Raw genomic sequence first — 17,700 nt, 5'->3', positions numbered from 1 at the left:
AATGGCAGTTACTGAAGAAGTTAGTAGTCTCGGGACCCTTAAGTTTCCTAACATTTTTATCGTAGAGATAATATCACACTACAAGGATAGAGAGGTAAAGAGGTAACCACCAAAGATCACTTAAATTCATTAATTTAGGTCATTATGTGATGCATTTCCAGACTCTGGACTGAAGAGGTTTACATGTAATGTAAAATAATGCCATAAAAACACCATAGTTAGAAACAGCACAGAACAACTGCTGATGATCCTAAAAAATACCCATTAAAAACAGACCTTAAACAGCTAAAAAGATAAAAACCCTTAGAGCCAATGTACTGTCATGGTTAATAGCATAGATTATAATCTGGAGAACTAGGGTTGACTGTCCACTCCTCCACATGAAACCTGGTGGGTGACCTTGGGCCAGTCACAGTTCTTTCAGAACTCTCTCAGCCACATACCACATAAGGTGCCTGTTGTAGAGAGAGGAAGGGAAGGCAATTGTAAGCTGCTTTGAGACTCCTTAGAATAGAATAAAACAGAATATAAAAACAAACTTTTCATAGTTAAAAGCCTGGATAAATATAAATGTTTGGCCTGATACCTACAAGACAGTGTGGCAGGTACCCAGTAAGCCTCAAGAGGGAGAGTTTAGGATTGCCTGACTAGAGTCTAGGAGAGTTTAGGCATGGTCAGTATTGGCATGACATCACTTCCACACAAAACCTGGAACTGACATCACATCCCTCTAGAAATCACTGGAAACTCTATCATAAAACCATAAAGTTATAGTTACCAGTGATTCCTAGAGAGGCATGATGACATCAGTGTCAGCCTGACAGCAATCTTTTTGTTTTCCTTTGTATGGGGAGGTAAAATGAGAGCCGATATGGGTATTCCCCAATTCCTGGAAGGAAGCTGGCAGCCCTGAACACATTCTACAGACAAGATACTACCACTGAAAATATCATCTCTGGTTGATTCACCTTGCCGATGGTGGTCTTGAGAGGCAGATTCACCCTCCATACGTTCTTTCAGCTGGTTGCCTGTTGGTTGTTCGCTGGTGGCTCACACGTTTTAGGGTGAATCCACTTTTCTTGATTCCCAAAATCGTGAGTGAAATTGCAAGCCAGCTGCTGGGCAGCCTCTGGATATAGGTGATGTTATGTGACGGGGCCGGAATATGTCATCTTCATTCAGAGGCTGTACTGCTACATTTTTCGTGTGTGGAAATGCCCTGGATTTACCACCCTAAATATTGCGAATCACCAGTCAACAACCAGTGAGGAACCGGGGATAAGCCCATGTGGAATGGGAAATGCACGATAGCCTGGACAGCTTTGTCCCACCCTCGCACCCACCCTCCCTTCTCCATTTCCTGCTCTGAGTAATTTTTTAAAAATGCCACAATCCCTGTTGCACCGCAACTGCAAACCTACATTGTTAAAGGTGAAATAAACAGTTTCTTTAAAGTATCCATGGCCTTTTTGGGATCAGGCAGGGAAAACACAACCCCTTTTCTGTTTTCCGGCAGGTGGGGAATGAGTTGGGAAAGAGGGGGGTAGATGGGTGATGGGGCTGCCTTCTCCCGATCATACAGGGATCTGAGCACCTTGTGTTTTTTTTAGAAAACATCTGTGTTGTGCCATTACAACATAGCAATGATGAAGTGCCTTTTTAAAAAAATATATATTTTGGGGGCTGGGTGGGGGTTGAGAAAGTTTCAGTCCACAGGAGAACTGCTGTGTTGTGATTGGTGGCTTGCTGTGATTGACAAGCCAAGGAATGGAGAGAGAAGTTTGTGTTACTTTCTCTTGCAGCCTCATCAGGAGGCAAAAAAGCCACGATGGGGCAGAGGGAAAATGCGAGAGGGGTCTCCCCATGAGGAGGGCTGCAAATGCAAGGTTTACCATCCCACGTTTGTAAGCAGGAAGCCACTCGCATTTTACTCCTCCATGTGGAAATGGTCTAGCAGTCTCTAGCGGGCAGGGAGAATTAATGGAGGCCACCATATGAAACGTCTGTAGGACTCAGGCAATTTAAGAATATTTTAGGTCAGACAGTCAGTAAAACATTTAATTATTTCCTTATGCAGTCAAAGAAATAAAAAACAAGATCCTCCTACCAACAGTAATTTTATTCTGTGTGTGACATTTAAGGAACAATCCCTTAAATCAGCAGCACTTTTGACACGTGCAGAGTGTAGCATGAAAAGAAAAAGAACAAGTACTTTTCTTGAGCCTGTTAAAAAGTTTGGGATCAGCTGGAAGGGCAATCTGGATTTCAAAGCTAATTGCATACATTCTGATTTATCATAGAAGATTCAACTCCTGGCATTTTGCATTTGCTCCAAAATGCTGGCATAGCTGGAAGTGCAGGGAGGGGGGGGGAGACGCTGTAACAATCTCATTGTTTAGTGTCTGACAGCCTGACTAGCTAAACATCTGTTTGAAATATTAATAACTGTCAGATGGGAACAGCTCAGGGGCTCAGTATGGTTTCACACCATCTGTTTGTAGAATAAACACACTTACATACACACGCACTTTAAAACATTTTGTCTGAGTTCTATATTCCTGGTCAGGCTGATGGAAGATAGGCCTCCGTAGGCTGGCAAGAGCAAGTCCCTGGGGAAGACACTAACCTGTTGGCCAATTTGCATGTTTTGAGGCAGACTTGGTGGCCACTTGTTGTTTGTATGTGTCCTGATTAGCTCCTTTAAATATTTTAAACAAGCAGGATATGTGTGATAGGCAGATGGAGACAATGACAACTCTGTAATGCACATTCACTATATGCCGCAGTGTGTTTACATACAACCCCAATCACTATTGTGTTTGCTAGAAGATAGGTTGTGAAGAACATACAAACTTGTCAGCCACATAAAGTACAAACTAAAACCATGCAATAGCAAGAATGAGTACATATATAACCTGCTTTCCTCTAACCTAAGGAGTCTCAAAGCAGCTTACATTCACCTTCTCTTCCTCTTCCCACAGCATTCACCCTGTGAAGTAAGTGGGGCAAAGATTTTTGACAAAACTGTGATTGGCCCAAGGTCACTCTGCTGACTAAACTTATAGAAAAGCCAACTAAACTTATGGAAAAGGGCATCTTCTTCTTTTTAAAAAAGTCCTTTTGGTACCAAAGAACAGACATACAGCATGTTGTGTCAGATCACTGGTCCATCTATTCCAACATATTGTTTCACATAGGGGAAGCTACATAGTAATTGCCCTGTTCTAAATTTATCCTTCTTAGTAAATCTGTTTCTCTCCTGTAGAAATGCGGACTTTAATGGCCTCTTGCTTCTCTCTTTCTGTATCAGTTTCACCAGTTCATGCTAAAGCCAACAGATATCATCATCTCATAATGTATTGTAGAGACACACGGAAGAGGGTCGATCCACCAAGCTTCACTTGTAATATTACAGGTCTGCAACTCTTTTTGTCATAGCTGAATGAATGATTCCTACTCAGGTAAGAGTGTTTGGACCCATTTGGCCACCACAGTTTATTTATAATAAAGGGTTCAAAGGTCAGAAGTCCAGCACACAGCAGCTGAATGGTCACATGAAGCTTTCTATAGGATTCATTTTCCTGACTCCAGCCATGTCCATGCCCAGCAAGAGCCCCATACCACCCTACTTTTACCTTCTTCCCAGTAGTTGTTCTTGATCCTTCTTCACCTCCCAAGCATTACTGTGCTTAAAAGAACATCTCATCTCATGCCATGATTCACACCAATCTGTTGAGAGGTCTCAAGCTCATTCGCTACTGCTGTAAACAACTTATAGCTACTGTTATGTCTCATTGTTGCTGTGACAGCTGAGCATTTGGCTATCAACGCATTCTGTGCTATCAACACATCAATAAGCTCAGATAGCAACCAGCATTCCAGATGTTTCAGGAAAATAGGGAAGGACAAAAATATACAAGTGACCTGCATGCCCCCTCTCCCATATGGTCAGATCTTATCCAAAATGGGATCTTATATTCAACTAATTAGAATCCCAATTAATTGGCTTAAACTTCTCAATAAAACTTCTCTTAAAAATTACATACATCTAGATTCTGGGAGAAAACAAACCAGACATGCATTATCTCACGGAAGATGCCTCAAGCTCAGCACCAGGTATTTATTTAACTTTTTGATTGAAGTCTACAGATTTTTCTAGCATTCCTTTCTGGAATGCCTCAACATTGTATCATTTATTCTGGGGAAGAAATGGACATACAGTATGTTGAACATCTCATTTTTTAAAGTGGATGAACATATGTGGGACTTCTACTTACCAGAACCTTTAGCACAGTGGTTCCCATGGTGACATTTTCAAACAGGCTGATATTGTACAGAACTTGGCTGAAAATGGGACGATTGTCATTCTCATTGATGAGGTTAATCTTCACCCGTGCAAAGCCAACATGATCTGGCACGCTCTCATTTGCAAACAGCTGAGTAGAGACAAGAGGAAAATGATGAGCATGAAACTTCATTTGTGCACCATTTTTTTAACAAGAGAAAAGCTATCAATGCCCCTTGATTCCCTTTGATGGTCTGTTGCAACAGTAATAAGCTTTTGGCTGGCAGGCCGTGCACTCAGGCTTGAACTGATACACTACAAAAAATATGATGGTGAAGGTTTCCTCAGCCAAAAGCAGTTTTCTTTTACTAAACCACTATGCTCTTTCCTAGAGTGGCAGCTTGGTGTAGTGGTTAGGAGTGCGGACTTCTAATCCAGTGAGCCGGGTTTGATTCCCTGCTCCCCCACATGCAACCAGCTGGGTGACCTTGGGCTCGCCATGGCACTGATAAAACTGTTCTGACTGAGCAGTGATATCAGGGCTCTCTCAGCCTCACCCACCCCACAGGGTGTCTGTTGTGGGGAGAGGAATGGGAAGGCAAATGTAATCCGCTTTGAGACTCCTTTGGGTAGCAAAAAGTGGCATATAAGAACCAACTCTTCTTCTTCTAGATCACAGTTCCTAGATTTTAAGCAATATTCTATTTCTTTAATCTGGGTATCTAAAAAATTAAATGCCAGTCTTCCAACTACAAGAGTAATATGAATCATGCTCATGCCACATCATCTGGAAATCTAACCAGTGGAAACCAGAAGATATCCAGAAGGTCACCATGACAATTTTCTCAGGAATTTCGATGCACTCAATTGTTTTCAGTCCTTACTGGGACAAGTGGGCACATTTTGTTCAAGCCATAGTAGATGAATTCAGGTGAATAGCTGTGTTGGTCTGAAGCAACAGAATAAAATTTGAGTCCACTGGCACCTTTAAGGTGAACAAAGTTTAATTCTGGATATAAACTTTTGTGTGCATGAACCCGTCTATGTCTGAAATTTATATCTAGAATGAAATTGTGTTGGTCATAAAGATGTCATTGGACTCCAACTTTGTTCCATAGAAGAAGCTAGAGTTCTATCCATGGAGGAAGGATTTAAACTACAGTCCTACGTAATCTGAAGCCTGCAATTTTCAAACAAGTGTATCTCACACAGGCAAATGGCACATTTATTAATATGCCTCAATTATTAAAAAATTAGCTGCCCTTGGAATATTATTTCCCTAAATCCCAAATAAGTCATTATGTTTCATCTCAGGGTATCCATCAGGAGTATAGTGATGTTCAATATCGTGATTGTGACTCACAAAGAGCATTAATGCACCAGGGAACATGACACAAGGGTTTGTCACTGTTTTATCCTGTAAACCACTAACACCAACCCAAGGATTTACATTTCTATTTTATGCCTTATATTGCTCTAGGAAGACAGGGCTTTATTTATGCTTCCTTGCTGGTACAGAAAGACCCCAGTGTCAAGACTAATAGCAACAGAGGCTGCTGGCATGATGTTTACAGAGCTGCTTTGACTTCCTGCAAATTTACAGCTCACACAGACACTGGGATCAAGCTCAAGCAGGCAGCTGGAAAGAGCTCCACTGCTTGATAGGTGCATTTAAACCAAAGTTTTATGGAACATAAAACTTTTATAGCTCCAAAGCATAAAGAGGGAGGAGGGATGTTCTATTTAAGCTTCTGCAGCTGGGGCCCTAAATTTTGGAAGATAAGGCTCACAGCAGATCTCTTTTCATATTCTTCTTTTTTTTTGGCTAAATTTAAATGCAGGGAGAGCAGACAACACTGAGGTAAACAGCAAGTGCTACGAAAGCCACGCATATCAGCTCCTTTGATCCCCTACTCTTGCTGAACAAATGTTTTGCTCCCACATCCTGATATGCCATTCTGTGTTCCTGTTATTCAGTAATGGCGACCTTATGAAACAAATGGTAAAGCTTTGCAATCAGTACCAGATTTTAATGTAGTTTCCCAAAAGTGCTAAGCTGATGCATGCTTTCTAAACATATAGAGCACAGAATTGTGTGTCCTCACTTCCTACTCCTTGCATATCACAGACTGATTATGCATGGGGTGGAATGCCCAGGCTGGTGTTGACAGGGATGTGGGGGTAATCCCTGATGATGCCCAATGTCGCTGCCATCCTGGGCGCCGGCCAGCTTTGGCTCGACTCAGGCCCTCGGATGGCCCGTGATAAGAGAGTTTTCCGTGTTCCCTGAGATGCCAAAGGCGCCATCGAGGGCTAGGTCAGGCCAGCACTGTGGGTAATTGGAACAGCCAGGCTTTTGGGCCTGGCTCCTCCCCTGACCAGCAGGGACACCACACGCCTCTGTCAGCTCTGCATAGCCACAGGGCTGGCTGGGGCTTTCCCCCCACCCCACCTTGGTGGGAGAGTGGCGTGCCGCTCCCCGCCATCATGCAGTGGGAGCCCCATGCCCCCTGCTTCTCCTTCAGCACCTCTGCTGCCGGGCAGCGTACTGGGCTTTTGTGAGCCTTCCCTTCTCCATTGCTGATCCCACAGGAACAACACTCTTGTGGGAATTTAAAAACTACCAGGTTTATTAAAGCACAAGTTTTCATAGGGTGGAGTCCTCTTCTTCACAGTTTGACCCAATAAGGACTGCTGTGCTACATCCCTCAGTCACAGTGCCTCTCTACCACATGGCAGAAAGAGGAGGAGGAGAAAGAACAGAGGCAGAAAAAAAGATGCAGAAGCACCAGAGGAGAGAAAAATATCATGGATCTGAGTAATGCTTCCTTTTACTTGCAAGTTGATGCATCCCATTTTCTATGGCTACCTATGAACTCCAGTCATTGAATACTTTACAGAACCTGTTATTCTCTTATTGAATTAGGACTTTGCACACATCTGAAATTTTGCCCAATGTTTCTCCTGTACAAAAAAGAGGATTGCATTGCTGAAGGGTAGTTTATTGTTACAGCCAGAAGGCTTGTACAACAAACATCAATACAAAAATATATTAGTTAACATAAAAATAAAATGTGATTTGTTACTTTCAGCTATATTATTTTAACTTCTACCTAACAACAGAGGCTAGAGAGTGCTTGCTACAGTAAAGCAAGAATCTATAAAAGTCTATCTGTAGCCCACCCCTGGTTGAAAATGGAGATGGATTCCTGTTTTTAATAGGAATGCTCTTGCAAAGCATTCCCATGGTGAACATAAAAGTGTAGATGTTATACCCATGTCAGATGGCAACTATCCTGGTGTTTTTTGTTTGTTTTTTTGGTGAAAGGTTCAATGTATGCAGAAGCTCTATACAGCTGTGCCCCATTAAACATCTGCCTGTTCCATCACAGCTGTCACATGACCTAATCCCATCACTGCTTGGCCAATGGCACAGGGACCATAAAATCTGTGAAGGTATGTATGCTGCATTTTAAATACTTCCTATGAGGTGGCACACCTGGAGAAGAATCAAACATGACAGCTACATCTTAAACAGATGGGGAAGGAGATTCCGTAAAGGAACAAAAGAAAACCACTTAGAAATGGGTAGAATGCTTATTTGCTGACAAAGGGAGGAACAGATGGAAGTCTTCTAAACTAATCCAGTAAGATGAGGGCACATATAGCTGCATTTGTAGACAGAAAATTTCATGCACAATTTTAACTTTGAATAGGTACCTTCAGCTGGGGCAGACTTTGGCTTGTGTTGGCTAGCTATTATCCTCTCAACTAGCCACCCCCAAATATAGGAATAATAATATTGGCTTACATTTGGGGGCATGCTGAGGATAGTGCATGTGATAGTTTCTGACACAAAATTTACCATGCACACAAAACTATGAGAGATCATTTGCAAATTTGGAATAAAGTGTCATCAAGACACTGCCAGTGTTGGGCTCCACTGTTTTGCATCACCTTCTTTGAGGTTGATGTCATTCTGACCACGTATCTGGAGTTGGTGCAAGGGTTAGTAAACTGAAAAAGTCAAAACAAGATTGAGAAAGTTTAGCTCTGCAGATCGATGTCCAAGTGTTATCTATGTCCTCTTACCAACTTCATGTGGTGCACCAACTGCAGCCTTTCTGGAAAAAGTTTGGTCTAGCTGGAATTACGCATAGTGACTTCTAAGTTAGTGGATTTCAATGTGCTGTACATGAGGCTGCCTAAAAAATTCACAAAGTTCAAAACACTGTTGTGAGGCTGCTAAGCAGAATACACAGGAAGGAATATATCTCACCAGTAATTATGAATCTGTTTTTAGGAATGAATTAAAGTGTTTTTTTAATTCATAAGTTCCTAAACTGTTTGAGCATGGAGTGTCTAAAGGACCATTTGCTTCTATACACTTCTATATGAACATTATTTCTTTACCTCCTCTTTCTGAGGTATGGTGCCTGGCTAACTGAACAGTCCTTGGCTGGAGTCCTTGAACCAAGAACCTAGTGGGAATCACACAGTCAAACTGAAACCCATTTTATAGCACTTGATGGTTCTCTATAGTGTTGGCAGACAATATTCAACCTTCCCAAACCCTGTCTTTCCCTCCCCTTGTTGTCCATACATTCCTCATAATGATTCTTACAGAAAATTCATAGCGGGAGATTGTCTCAAAATCCAACGGCACTGCAACTCTAATCCTGATGTCTGCCTTTCCTTGAATTGAAGTAGGGGAGATGATGAAATGGTTGGAGTTATTTCCCACAAGGTAAACTTCAAAAATGCTGTTGAGCCCCTGAAGAAACAAGAAAGATGGAAACATTAAAACAGAACGATCATGAATATATTGCTCATGCACAAAAGAGGGCAATCTGTGACAAATGCATCGATGAATCTTAGCTGACTGAAGCAGAAGAAAAGTGAGCACAACTCAGATCTGGTCTGGATATGTAGCAAATTAAGGGAGCAGAATCTTGATATTGTAGAATGGACGGTACTAAGACTGCAGCTGAAAACAGCCATCAAACCAAGGAGAAATGTTCTGCACCAGGCACTTTGCATGCTGCACTATTTCTGCACTTATAGAGAACATGCTCAATTCTAGTCAAGTCAATGAGTAATGGTTTAAAATTCTACAACCTTACAATACTGATATATAATGTTTTCCATCAAACACCTCTGCCATTTCTGTGGGTAGCCCCATTTCATTGTGGCACAGATAGGTTTAGGTCTATCACATCCTCCACAAGAAGGCATGAGGCTTATGACCTACAACTATTTACATCTTCCCCAAGGACTTCTATAGTTGTTTCAATCCCCTGTGAGCTCACCAACTGCTTTCCTCAGCTAAATGCCTTTGGAACCTGTGATGGAACCTTGACTTTTAACACAATGATTCAGCACGTCAGGTTATGTTCTAAGCCTGGGAAATTAAAATTATTTCATTGTATAAGCTTATGCAGATACAGGAAAACAGTCAGAGTATGATGCATTTCCTTCCCTCCCCCAAACATATCAAACATTCTGCCTAATTCTCACTGATACACATACACTCAATGCACAAATAAGGAATATGTAGTCAAATTCAATCTCCTGCCATTTCCGTGTCCTCAAAATAAGTGATCCATATTTCTAATACTATAAACACATGCACTTGCCCCCTTTGAAAATGAAAGTAATATTGTACAATACCTTGAATCTACATTCAAATAAGTAGCCATGTTGGTCTGAAGTAGCACAATAAAATCAGAGTCCAGTAGCACCATTAATACTAACAAAGATTTATTTAAGGCGTGAGCTTTTGAGTGCAAGCATTCAAAAGCTCACACCTTGAATAAATCTTTGTTGGTCTTAAAGGTGCTACTGGACTCTGATTTTTTATTGAATCTACATGTTATGATTGGTCTTTAGTATGGTTCTCATCATAAGCATAACATTTTGCAGCACCTTTAGTGGGGTATCTGGGGGAAACTCTTCATGGTGCATGTCCAGTAAATCTTTCCTTATGAGGGGACCAGGAATGGGATACAATTAGAGCTGCAGTGCTAATGTCAATTCTCTAAATTATACCAGTACATCATATGGGCCAAGCTGTCCAAGTGATAGCCAACAGATATTCCAAATGCTTCTTTCATTAGAAGGATGATCAAACACCTGATCAAAGCCATTACTGAGCTATGGTTCTATGATATACAACTGCAACTCAATCAGGAACTCAAGTGCCAATGTATTTATTTGAAAAGTCCAAGGATTCGATTGGAAATTACTTCCAAGCAAGTGAGGGGCATGATTTTTACTGTCATCAAACAGGAGGGATGCCTGAACAGGACCACTGTGTTCTGGGCACTAGTGCAATCGTACTTTAAGAAACAGCGGAATCCTCTAAATCAGTGGTCCGCAACCTTTTTCAAGCTGCAGACCGGCGGCGGCAGGGAGGGCGAACGGCCGCGCATGCGTGTTTGCAGCCGTGCATGGCGCAAACATGCATGAGTGGCCCGGCGCAGCCCTGCGGAGGCAGGGAGCTGCAGCCCGGTGCCAGGGCCTTCGCGGCCCGGCACTGGGCCACGGCCCGGTGGTTGGAGACTACCGCTCTAAATCACTGGTCACCAACCTTTTTATCACTGGGGACCGGTCAACACTTGACAATTTTACAGTGGCCTGGGGGGGGGAATCTTTTGCTGAGGGATGTTGCTGCATCCTGAGCCCCTGTTTCACTTGCTTTCCCACCGGTGCCCCTGACTTCCCGCCATCCACTGGGGGGCGCTGCCAGCAGCAGCTGTGCATTGCCATGCCGAGGGGGAGCCCCAGCCATGGCAGCTGCTGGAGAGCACCAAAGTTGAGCCGGTGGCAGAGTGGCAGGGCAGCCCCCAAGGCAGCAGCCAGGGAGGGGGACGAGGATGAGCTGCGGCCCGGTACCGACAGATCTACGAACTGGTACTGGTCACCGGACCGGGCGTTGGGGACCACTGCTCTAAATCACAGGTGTCTTAGTCCACATAACCACTAGAATGAGATTAAGGGAACATGCACCAAATGTACCCTGGGTCTATACCCCATGATCACCTACAGAATCTCTAATCTGGACCAATGATGAACTCCAAAATATGGGAGAGTAATTTTTTTTTTTAATTCATCTCGGCATGTACCATTTTTTTCTTGTCATCATATGGTAAACATAGCCCATCTCATGCACATAGAGGGAAAGAAACAGGACTTCTAGCCAGACTTGAGCCCTTGTCACTACCTTTTTTAAAGTAAGGTAAAGGCATTGGCTATACTGTTCATGGACTTAAAAATAAATTAGTAGAAAATCCAGTCATCTTGAAATATTGATTCCAAATATAAAATAGGAAACATGTTAAATCACTTCGTCCAAAACTACTTCTAGTATCTTACTGGATCCCCTCTCCCCAGATATTAAGATGTGCAATGAAAGATCTCAGACAAGAAAGAGGGGGGTAGACAAAAGGATTCTGTCCCCAAATACTGACACTTCAGGAACCCCAAGCCAAACATTGTCCTTCTTTCCCAGATTCCAGCCTAGCAGAGCACATTACAATAAAGCTGAAAAAACTGCTGGAGCTGAATTTCCAATTTTCCTTCAAATGGAGTCAGTCTTGTTGGAAGGAGGGACCAATTAAATGCACGAAGGGGCACTAATAGCAAAAGCTGGCTGAGCGTGACAGCTGAGAAGCAGGTGACATGGCTAGAGAATCCCCCTTTCCATTTCTGCCTCCCTCCTCCTCCTCCCAACCAAATCCAGTGATAAATATCGTAGAAGACAGCAGAAGGCAGTTGAAATAATATTGAGATTCATAAAGTAAGTGAGGGTAGGGTGGCACCTCACTGATTAAGATGACCATGTTTCTATACCAACAATGTGGCAATTTCAGCAAGGCCAAAAAGTACTGGGGGGGAAATTGACTGGTGGATAACCAGGAATCATTGTTCTTCAGATGCCGTGGAGAACAACGTGATTGGTGCAACAAGGATCTTTTTTTACTGTCGTCATGGCAAAACATGCAAGATAGGAACTGGTTGTGTTACAGCAATTTCACAAAAGTCTTCTGAAGATCTGGGAAGGACAAGAAAGAAGGGTAATACAGAAATAAGCTACCAGAGGGATCAAATATTTGGGAGGGGGTGAAGTTTGGCAAACCTAACATGGACCATTTCTGCACAAGGAATTTGCCCCTGCCCAACCTCTAATTGTTCGCGGGTTTAATGCTGCTTCCTTGCCACCTGCGGCTGTGCAGGAGTTGGTGCGAATTTTCACCCACTTTGCCCGTGATGAGGGAAAGTGCTTGAATCTGCTTCCCCTTTCTTGTTGCAGTGTACAATGAGAAAAAAAACTGAGGCAAGACTGTCTAGAAGAAATGTACAACAGCTTTGGTAGCATTTTGCCCACCCTCAAACCCACCCTCCTCTCTCCATTTCTGGATTGCAATTTTTTTTAATGGTGTAGTCTGCATTGGAACAGGAACCCAAACTAGCATGCATATGTAAATAAAATGTGGAAATAAAATGTACTGTCATGTTCTCTTCAAAGTGCATGGTTATACAGTGGGAGCAGTCAGAAACCCTATCTAAAACACATTCATGTTTTTGTTTTCTAGTGGGAGGTCATGAACGGGGAAAGAGGGTGTGTATGTCATGAAGCAGAACTCTCCCCATTAGCATGGCATCCATGTTCTATATTTTTATTTTGTATTGTGAACACGCAATACATGTTTATGAATCCCAAAAAGAAATCACGAAAAATGTTTTATTGTTGTTGCGGGTTCCCACAGCAATATGGAAGTTTCCTTTAAAAATAGTTGGGGACTTGGGGGGGGGTGATGTTTAAGTCCCCAAAAACACCACTGAGGGGGGATTTGTGGCTTATGTTGATTGACAACCTAAGGAGTGGGGGAAACCTGCTGGTTGTCCATGCTTCCGGCTGCTCGACGCCTCATCAGGAAGGGAAAAGCCATGACAAGATGGCGGGATAAAGTGGGAGGGGTCTCCTGTCAAGAAGCAGCCAAACACATGGTTTACTATTGTGCTTTTACAAGCAGTAGGCAGTGTGTGTTGTCCACCTCCATGCGGAAATAGACATGGTTTTCTACACATTTGATAGAGGGCTAACTCGCTCATATACGCCCATGATAGAAACTTCACATCTTTCAACAGGGTTTTTTTTTTAAACACAATGTAAATATGGTCCCTCTAGATCTAGCCCTACTTGGCTGTAGGTCCCTTTCACGGGTCTATGTAGCATAATGGTTGGAGTGTCAGACTAAGATCTGGGAGCAGGATTGCTAGGCACTGCCACACCTGAACCCAGAAGAGCATCTGGAAAGCTGATGTCATCTGTAAGTGGCATTAGCATGTCATAGCTGTTGGAGGTGATGCTCTGGCTTTTGAGAAAACTCTATTGTAAAAAACTTGCCTCAAACCATCAAGTTTTGCCCAAAATCCAGAATGTCGCATACACCCCAACAACCCTGGTGTACTGATGCCACTTGCAGGGGACTTCAGTACGTTCTTCCTGGTCTCTGTGAATATGGGTGGGCATTTTAGGGGAAAAGTCTGAGGGAGCGAAGATTGGCATGAAATGGGATGGTTTTCAGGGTTTTCCTCCCGCTTTCTAACACCCCTCCCAAGAGGGGGTAACACTTGCCTGAGTGGGGGTCTGATATCTCTATCTGGAAGACTCATCTTTGAATGCCTACCTTGCCATAAAAACTTGCTGGGTGACCTTGGACAAGACATACACTTTTACACTAAAGGCTGCTTATGAGGATTAAATAGATAAAATGAGAAGCCACTTTGGGTCCGCACCAGGAAGAAAGGCAGGCTATAAATGAAGTAAATAAAATATAACCTTGCCATGTCTTATAATGTTCATAAGGAAATCCAGGTAGATTTCCAACACTCACAAAATAATTGCCCAGTTTCTCATTTTTAGCAGATATATTTCCATGCCATTTAATTATACAACGTGTGAAAAAGGGAGTCAGTGTCAATTCATCTTGCATTTGAGTCTGGACTGGCAGGAGAGGAAATGGAACAAATTAGTTTGATGAGTGGCTGATGATGATGTTTTCCAGGGAAGAATCAAAGAGCCATTGCCAAATTCAAGAGGAGATAAACAAAAGGCCTTAGAGAAACTAAGCATTATGCACAAATAACCTGCAGGCTACTTTTATACTGGGCTTATTGTATTCTTTTTGTAACATTTGGTTGGGTTCATGCTTTATCACTCCAGCCACAAATTCACTGTGGAAGCCTTTATAGAGGAGCTTAGCTTGAAATCCCCTGTGCTTGTTCCTGCCTCAGTTCTACAGGATCCCAGTACAATGTGGCTGATGCCGAATAAGCCAGACTATCAATACATTCATGCAGGGGTTGTCAACCTGTGGTCCTAAAGATGTCCATGGGCTACAATTCCCATGAGCCCCTGCCAACAAATGCTGGCAGGGGCTCATGGGAACTGTAGTCCATGGACATCTGGAGGACCACAGGTTGACAACCCCTGCATTCATGCACTTATGTTTCACTGGCTATTTACTGATATGAGTCAAATCAAATATGCTACAGTCCTCCTATACTACTTACTAATACTGCATACTAGTGGCATTCAACTCATCTGCACATACCTCAGAGCAAAAATTAATACTCATGTCACAAAGAACTGGCAGCAGCCCGGAGTAGTGATGCTGGTGTGGAAAGGGTGTGCCAGAAGCAAAGCAAAGCAGTCACCGAGCGAACAAACAGGCATGACTGACCAAGAAGTGAGATGGTACAGGAACTTCAGCAGCAATCTGGTATTAATTTATGAGTCAAATCACTCAGACTGAGGCTCCACAGAGCCAAGTGAAACCCTGTTCGTTCTCATTAGAGCCAGTTTGGTGTAGTGGTTAAGAGCAGCAGCCTCTAATATGGAAATTTGGGTTTGATTCCCCACTCCTTCACATGCAGCCAGCTGGGTGACCTTGGGCCAGTCACAATTCTCTCAGAGCTCTCTCAGTCTAACCTACCTCACAAGATGTCTTCTGGGGAAAGGTAGGGAAAAGTGTTTATAAAGTGCTTTGGGGCTCCTTTAGATAGTGAAAAGCAGGGTATACAAAAATAACCCAGTTCTTCTTCTCTTCATCTTACTAAATAGCTGCTACTTAAGCTACAGTCCCCCCGTTGTTGGCACCCAAGCACAGCAGAGAAGAGACCAGCAGTTAACTCTTTTAGCAGGCTGCCAGAGTGGCAAAGAGCCACAGCCTTACAGAGTAACGGGGGGGGGGGTAGTAGAATGTTCACAAGTGCACAAATGAGCACTCTCCTCGAGTCTTCCCCAAAGGAAACATTTGCAGAAATGTACAAAGTGTTAAGGGACATCATTGTTGGAAATCACCACTGACACTCAGTTTACCACAGAATCAAGGATGGAAAGCCTCTGAAAAACACTCCCTTCCCTTGCCGTGGATTGGGTCTCTGGAATCATGGCCATCCCTCACTGCTAAAGTAGGTCCCTTTCATCTTCATAAGCAGCTGTGGCTTTTCCTGGACCTCAAGAGGAGTGATTTGGTTGGGGGAGACGCGATAATGCTGAACATCAAAAGAAGTCCCCAGCATGCGTGGGAAGGAGCTGGGCTGTTTAATTCTCCTCCAGCTGGGAAAACAGATCAGCCTGTTGATATTTGCCGTCCCTAATTACGTATTACTCTAGTGCCTCAGCTTCCCCATGTGAAGTCTTGAGAACAGGCATTCATCTGCCCGTTGGGAAGAGCAGTATATTTTTCTCTCTTATTTATTTCATCATTTTTGTTGTTGTTTCTGCCCCATGCTGCTCTCTTTGCTCCTAGTTTACTGAAGCCTTTGAACCCCCTGCAGATGGCTAAGAGCGAATCTGAATATTCAAATTGTTATCAGCTGCCCACCAGAAGGGACTGGCTTAGGCTGGATCACAACTATCTCCCCCTGACACACACTGGCCTACAGGAAAAGGTGGGGAGATTCTGGAAGAAGATTTTTTTTAAATATATTGTTTTAAAAGGAAATGACTCCCTCCTACCTTAGCCTGATTCTACCTGGGATATTATCTGAGACCTGTGGAATAGAAAAAACATGGCGAAATAAAAACAAATTGGCAACACAGAATGTTCAAACAAACTGGGAGAGACATGTGCACAATCTGATTTCTGTATGTGTGCAAAACAGATCCAATTAGTGCTGAGCATTGTAGGCATATTAGCATCTACAACTGCACATCATGTTCCCAGCTCAAAGCATACGCAGTATAAATGAAGGCAGAACTGAAATATTGCTGTGCATCACATGCACAATTGGCTTGATCACACAGCCAGCAACTTGTCCAATTAAACTACTTAAAAAAACAAATCCACAGTTTTAAAGCTGCAGTCCTTCCAAGACACTTAACTACAACTGCAATATGCACCTTTTACTTCAGCACTCCTGGGACTTTTGCAGCCAGAAGGAGCCATGGAAACTTCCGTACACTCAGGTGAAGTTGAAGAACTGTGGGACAATAACCTCACATTGTGTTCTCAAAATATTCCATTACAATATAGGCCTACCCAGTATCCTAATTTAAGTCTTTATAAGTGTAAGGAAATAAGAGCAAGTTGAAGGCTAAGGGCCTCCTTTCTTAAAGCATCCCTCCCACACACCTTATCTTAAGCAAACTATTTATTAAAACAGGAAAAAACACAATTTTGCACACAAGTACTACTACCCACCAGGGATGGACTATTTGACTTGGACAAGCCTGAAAATACTCAAATCAATGCTGATCTGAGTACTTTTCAGACTTATAAGAGATGAGTATTTTATAAGTTTAAAATGGCCAAATCACAGAAGCACAAATCCATTCAATTGTTTGGCAGGGTCTTTGAATGCCTCCCAGGAAGACGCTTCCCAGGCTATGGAAAGGGGGGGGGGGAGAGAAGAGCTGCCAAACAGCTGATCCTAATGGGTCATCTGCTATGGGGCTCTTTAAATGCCTCTCCCCTCCCTCATATCTTTACCAGGCAACACAGAGCTAACTCTCTTCGGCCTGGGAAGGGAAGGAGCCACCAAATTGTTAATCCTGAGGATCAGTTGTTTGGTGGGCTTTTAATGCCCCCTTCCAGGCTGCACAGTGTCTGATCACTTCAGCCTCTGGAGTGTGCAGGGAGATACTTAAAGACCCCACCAAACAGCTGATCCCTGGAGATCAGCTGGCTGGCCCCTGTTTTGACCAAATCAGCCAAACTTAAATTGATATACCAAATCAGTGGTTTGATTAATTCAAGTTGTATGAATCCAAAAAGTACCAATTCCCCCACCCCCATTAATGTTGCTTAATTAGGGTTAATGGATGAGAGGAAGTGAGGCTGGGTGTTAATGAAATTACTCCAAGGTGAAGCTAATAGCCTGACATATCCACCCAGGAAGGTATA

The 17,700-nt window shown here is 43.0% G+C and overlaps 1 protein-coding gene across 5 annotated transcripts in view; it reads right to left on the bottom strand.

Moving 5' to 3' along the window:
* CDH23 (cadherin related 23) overlaps positions 1-17,700 on the bottom strand; it is a 556,038-nt gene that overhangs the window by 251,614 nt on the left and 286,724 nt on the right. For 3 of the 5 annotated variants that reach the window (XM_077350522.1, XM_077350520.1, XM_077350528.1), the window contains exons 12-13: positions 8,910-9,059; positions 4,278-4,436 (exon numbers count right to left, since the gene is read on the bottom strand). In XM_077350522.1, coding sequence (XP_077206637.1) covers positions 4,278-4,436; positions 8,910-9,059 — 309 coding nt within the window. Of the gene's footprint in view, positions 1-4,084; positions 4,199-4,277; positions 4,437-6,922; positions 7,011-8,909; positions 9,060-17,700 lie in introns of those variants that run through there. The other 2 variants (XM_077350524.1, XM_077350525.1) reach the window with 2 other exon arrangements.

The sequence above is a fragment of the Paroedura picta genome, chromosome 8, assembly GCF_049243985.1.
Source record: "Paroedura picta isolate Pp20150507F chromosome 8, Ppicta_v3.0, whole genome shotgun sequence".
Lineage (NCBI taxonomy): Eukaryota > Metazoa > Chordata > Lepidosauria > Squamata > Gekkonidae > Paroedura > Paroedura picta.
The sequence above is the reverse complement of the archived record's forward strand: the minus strand, read 5'-3'. Positions and strand labels throughout refer to the sequence as shown.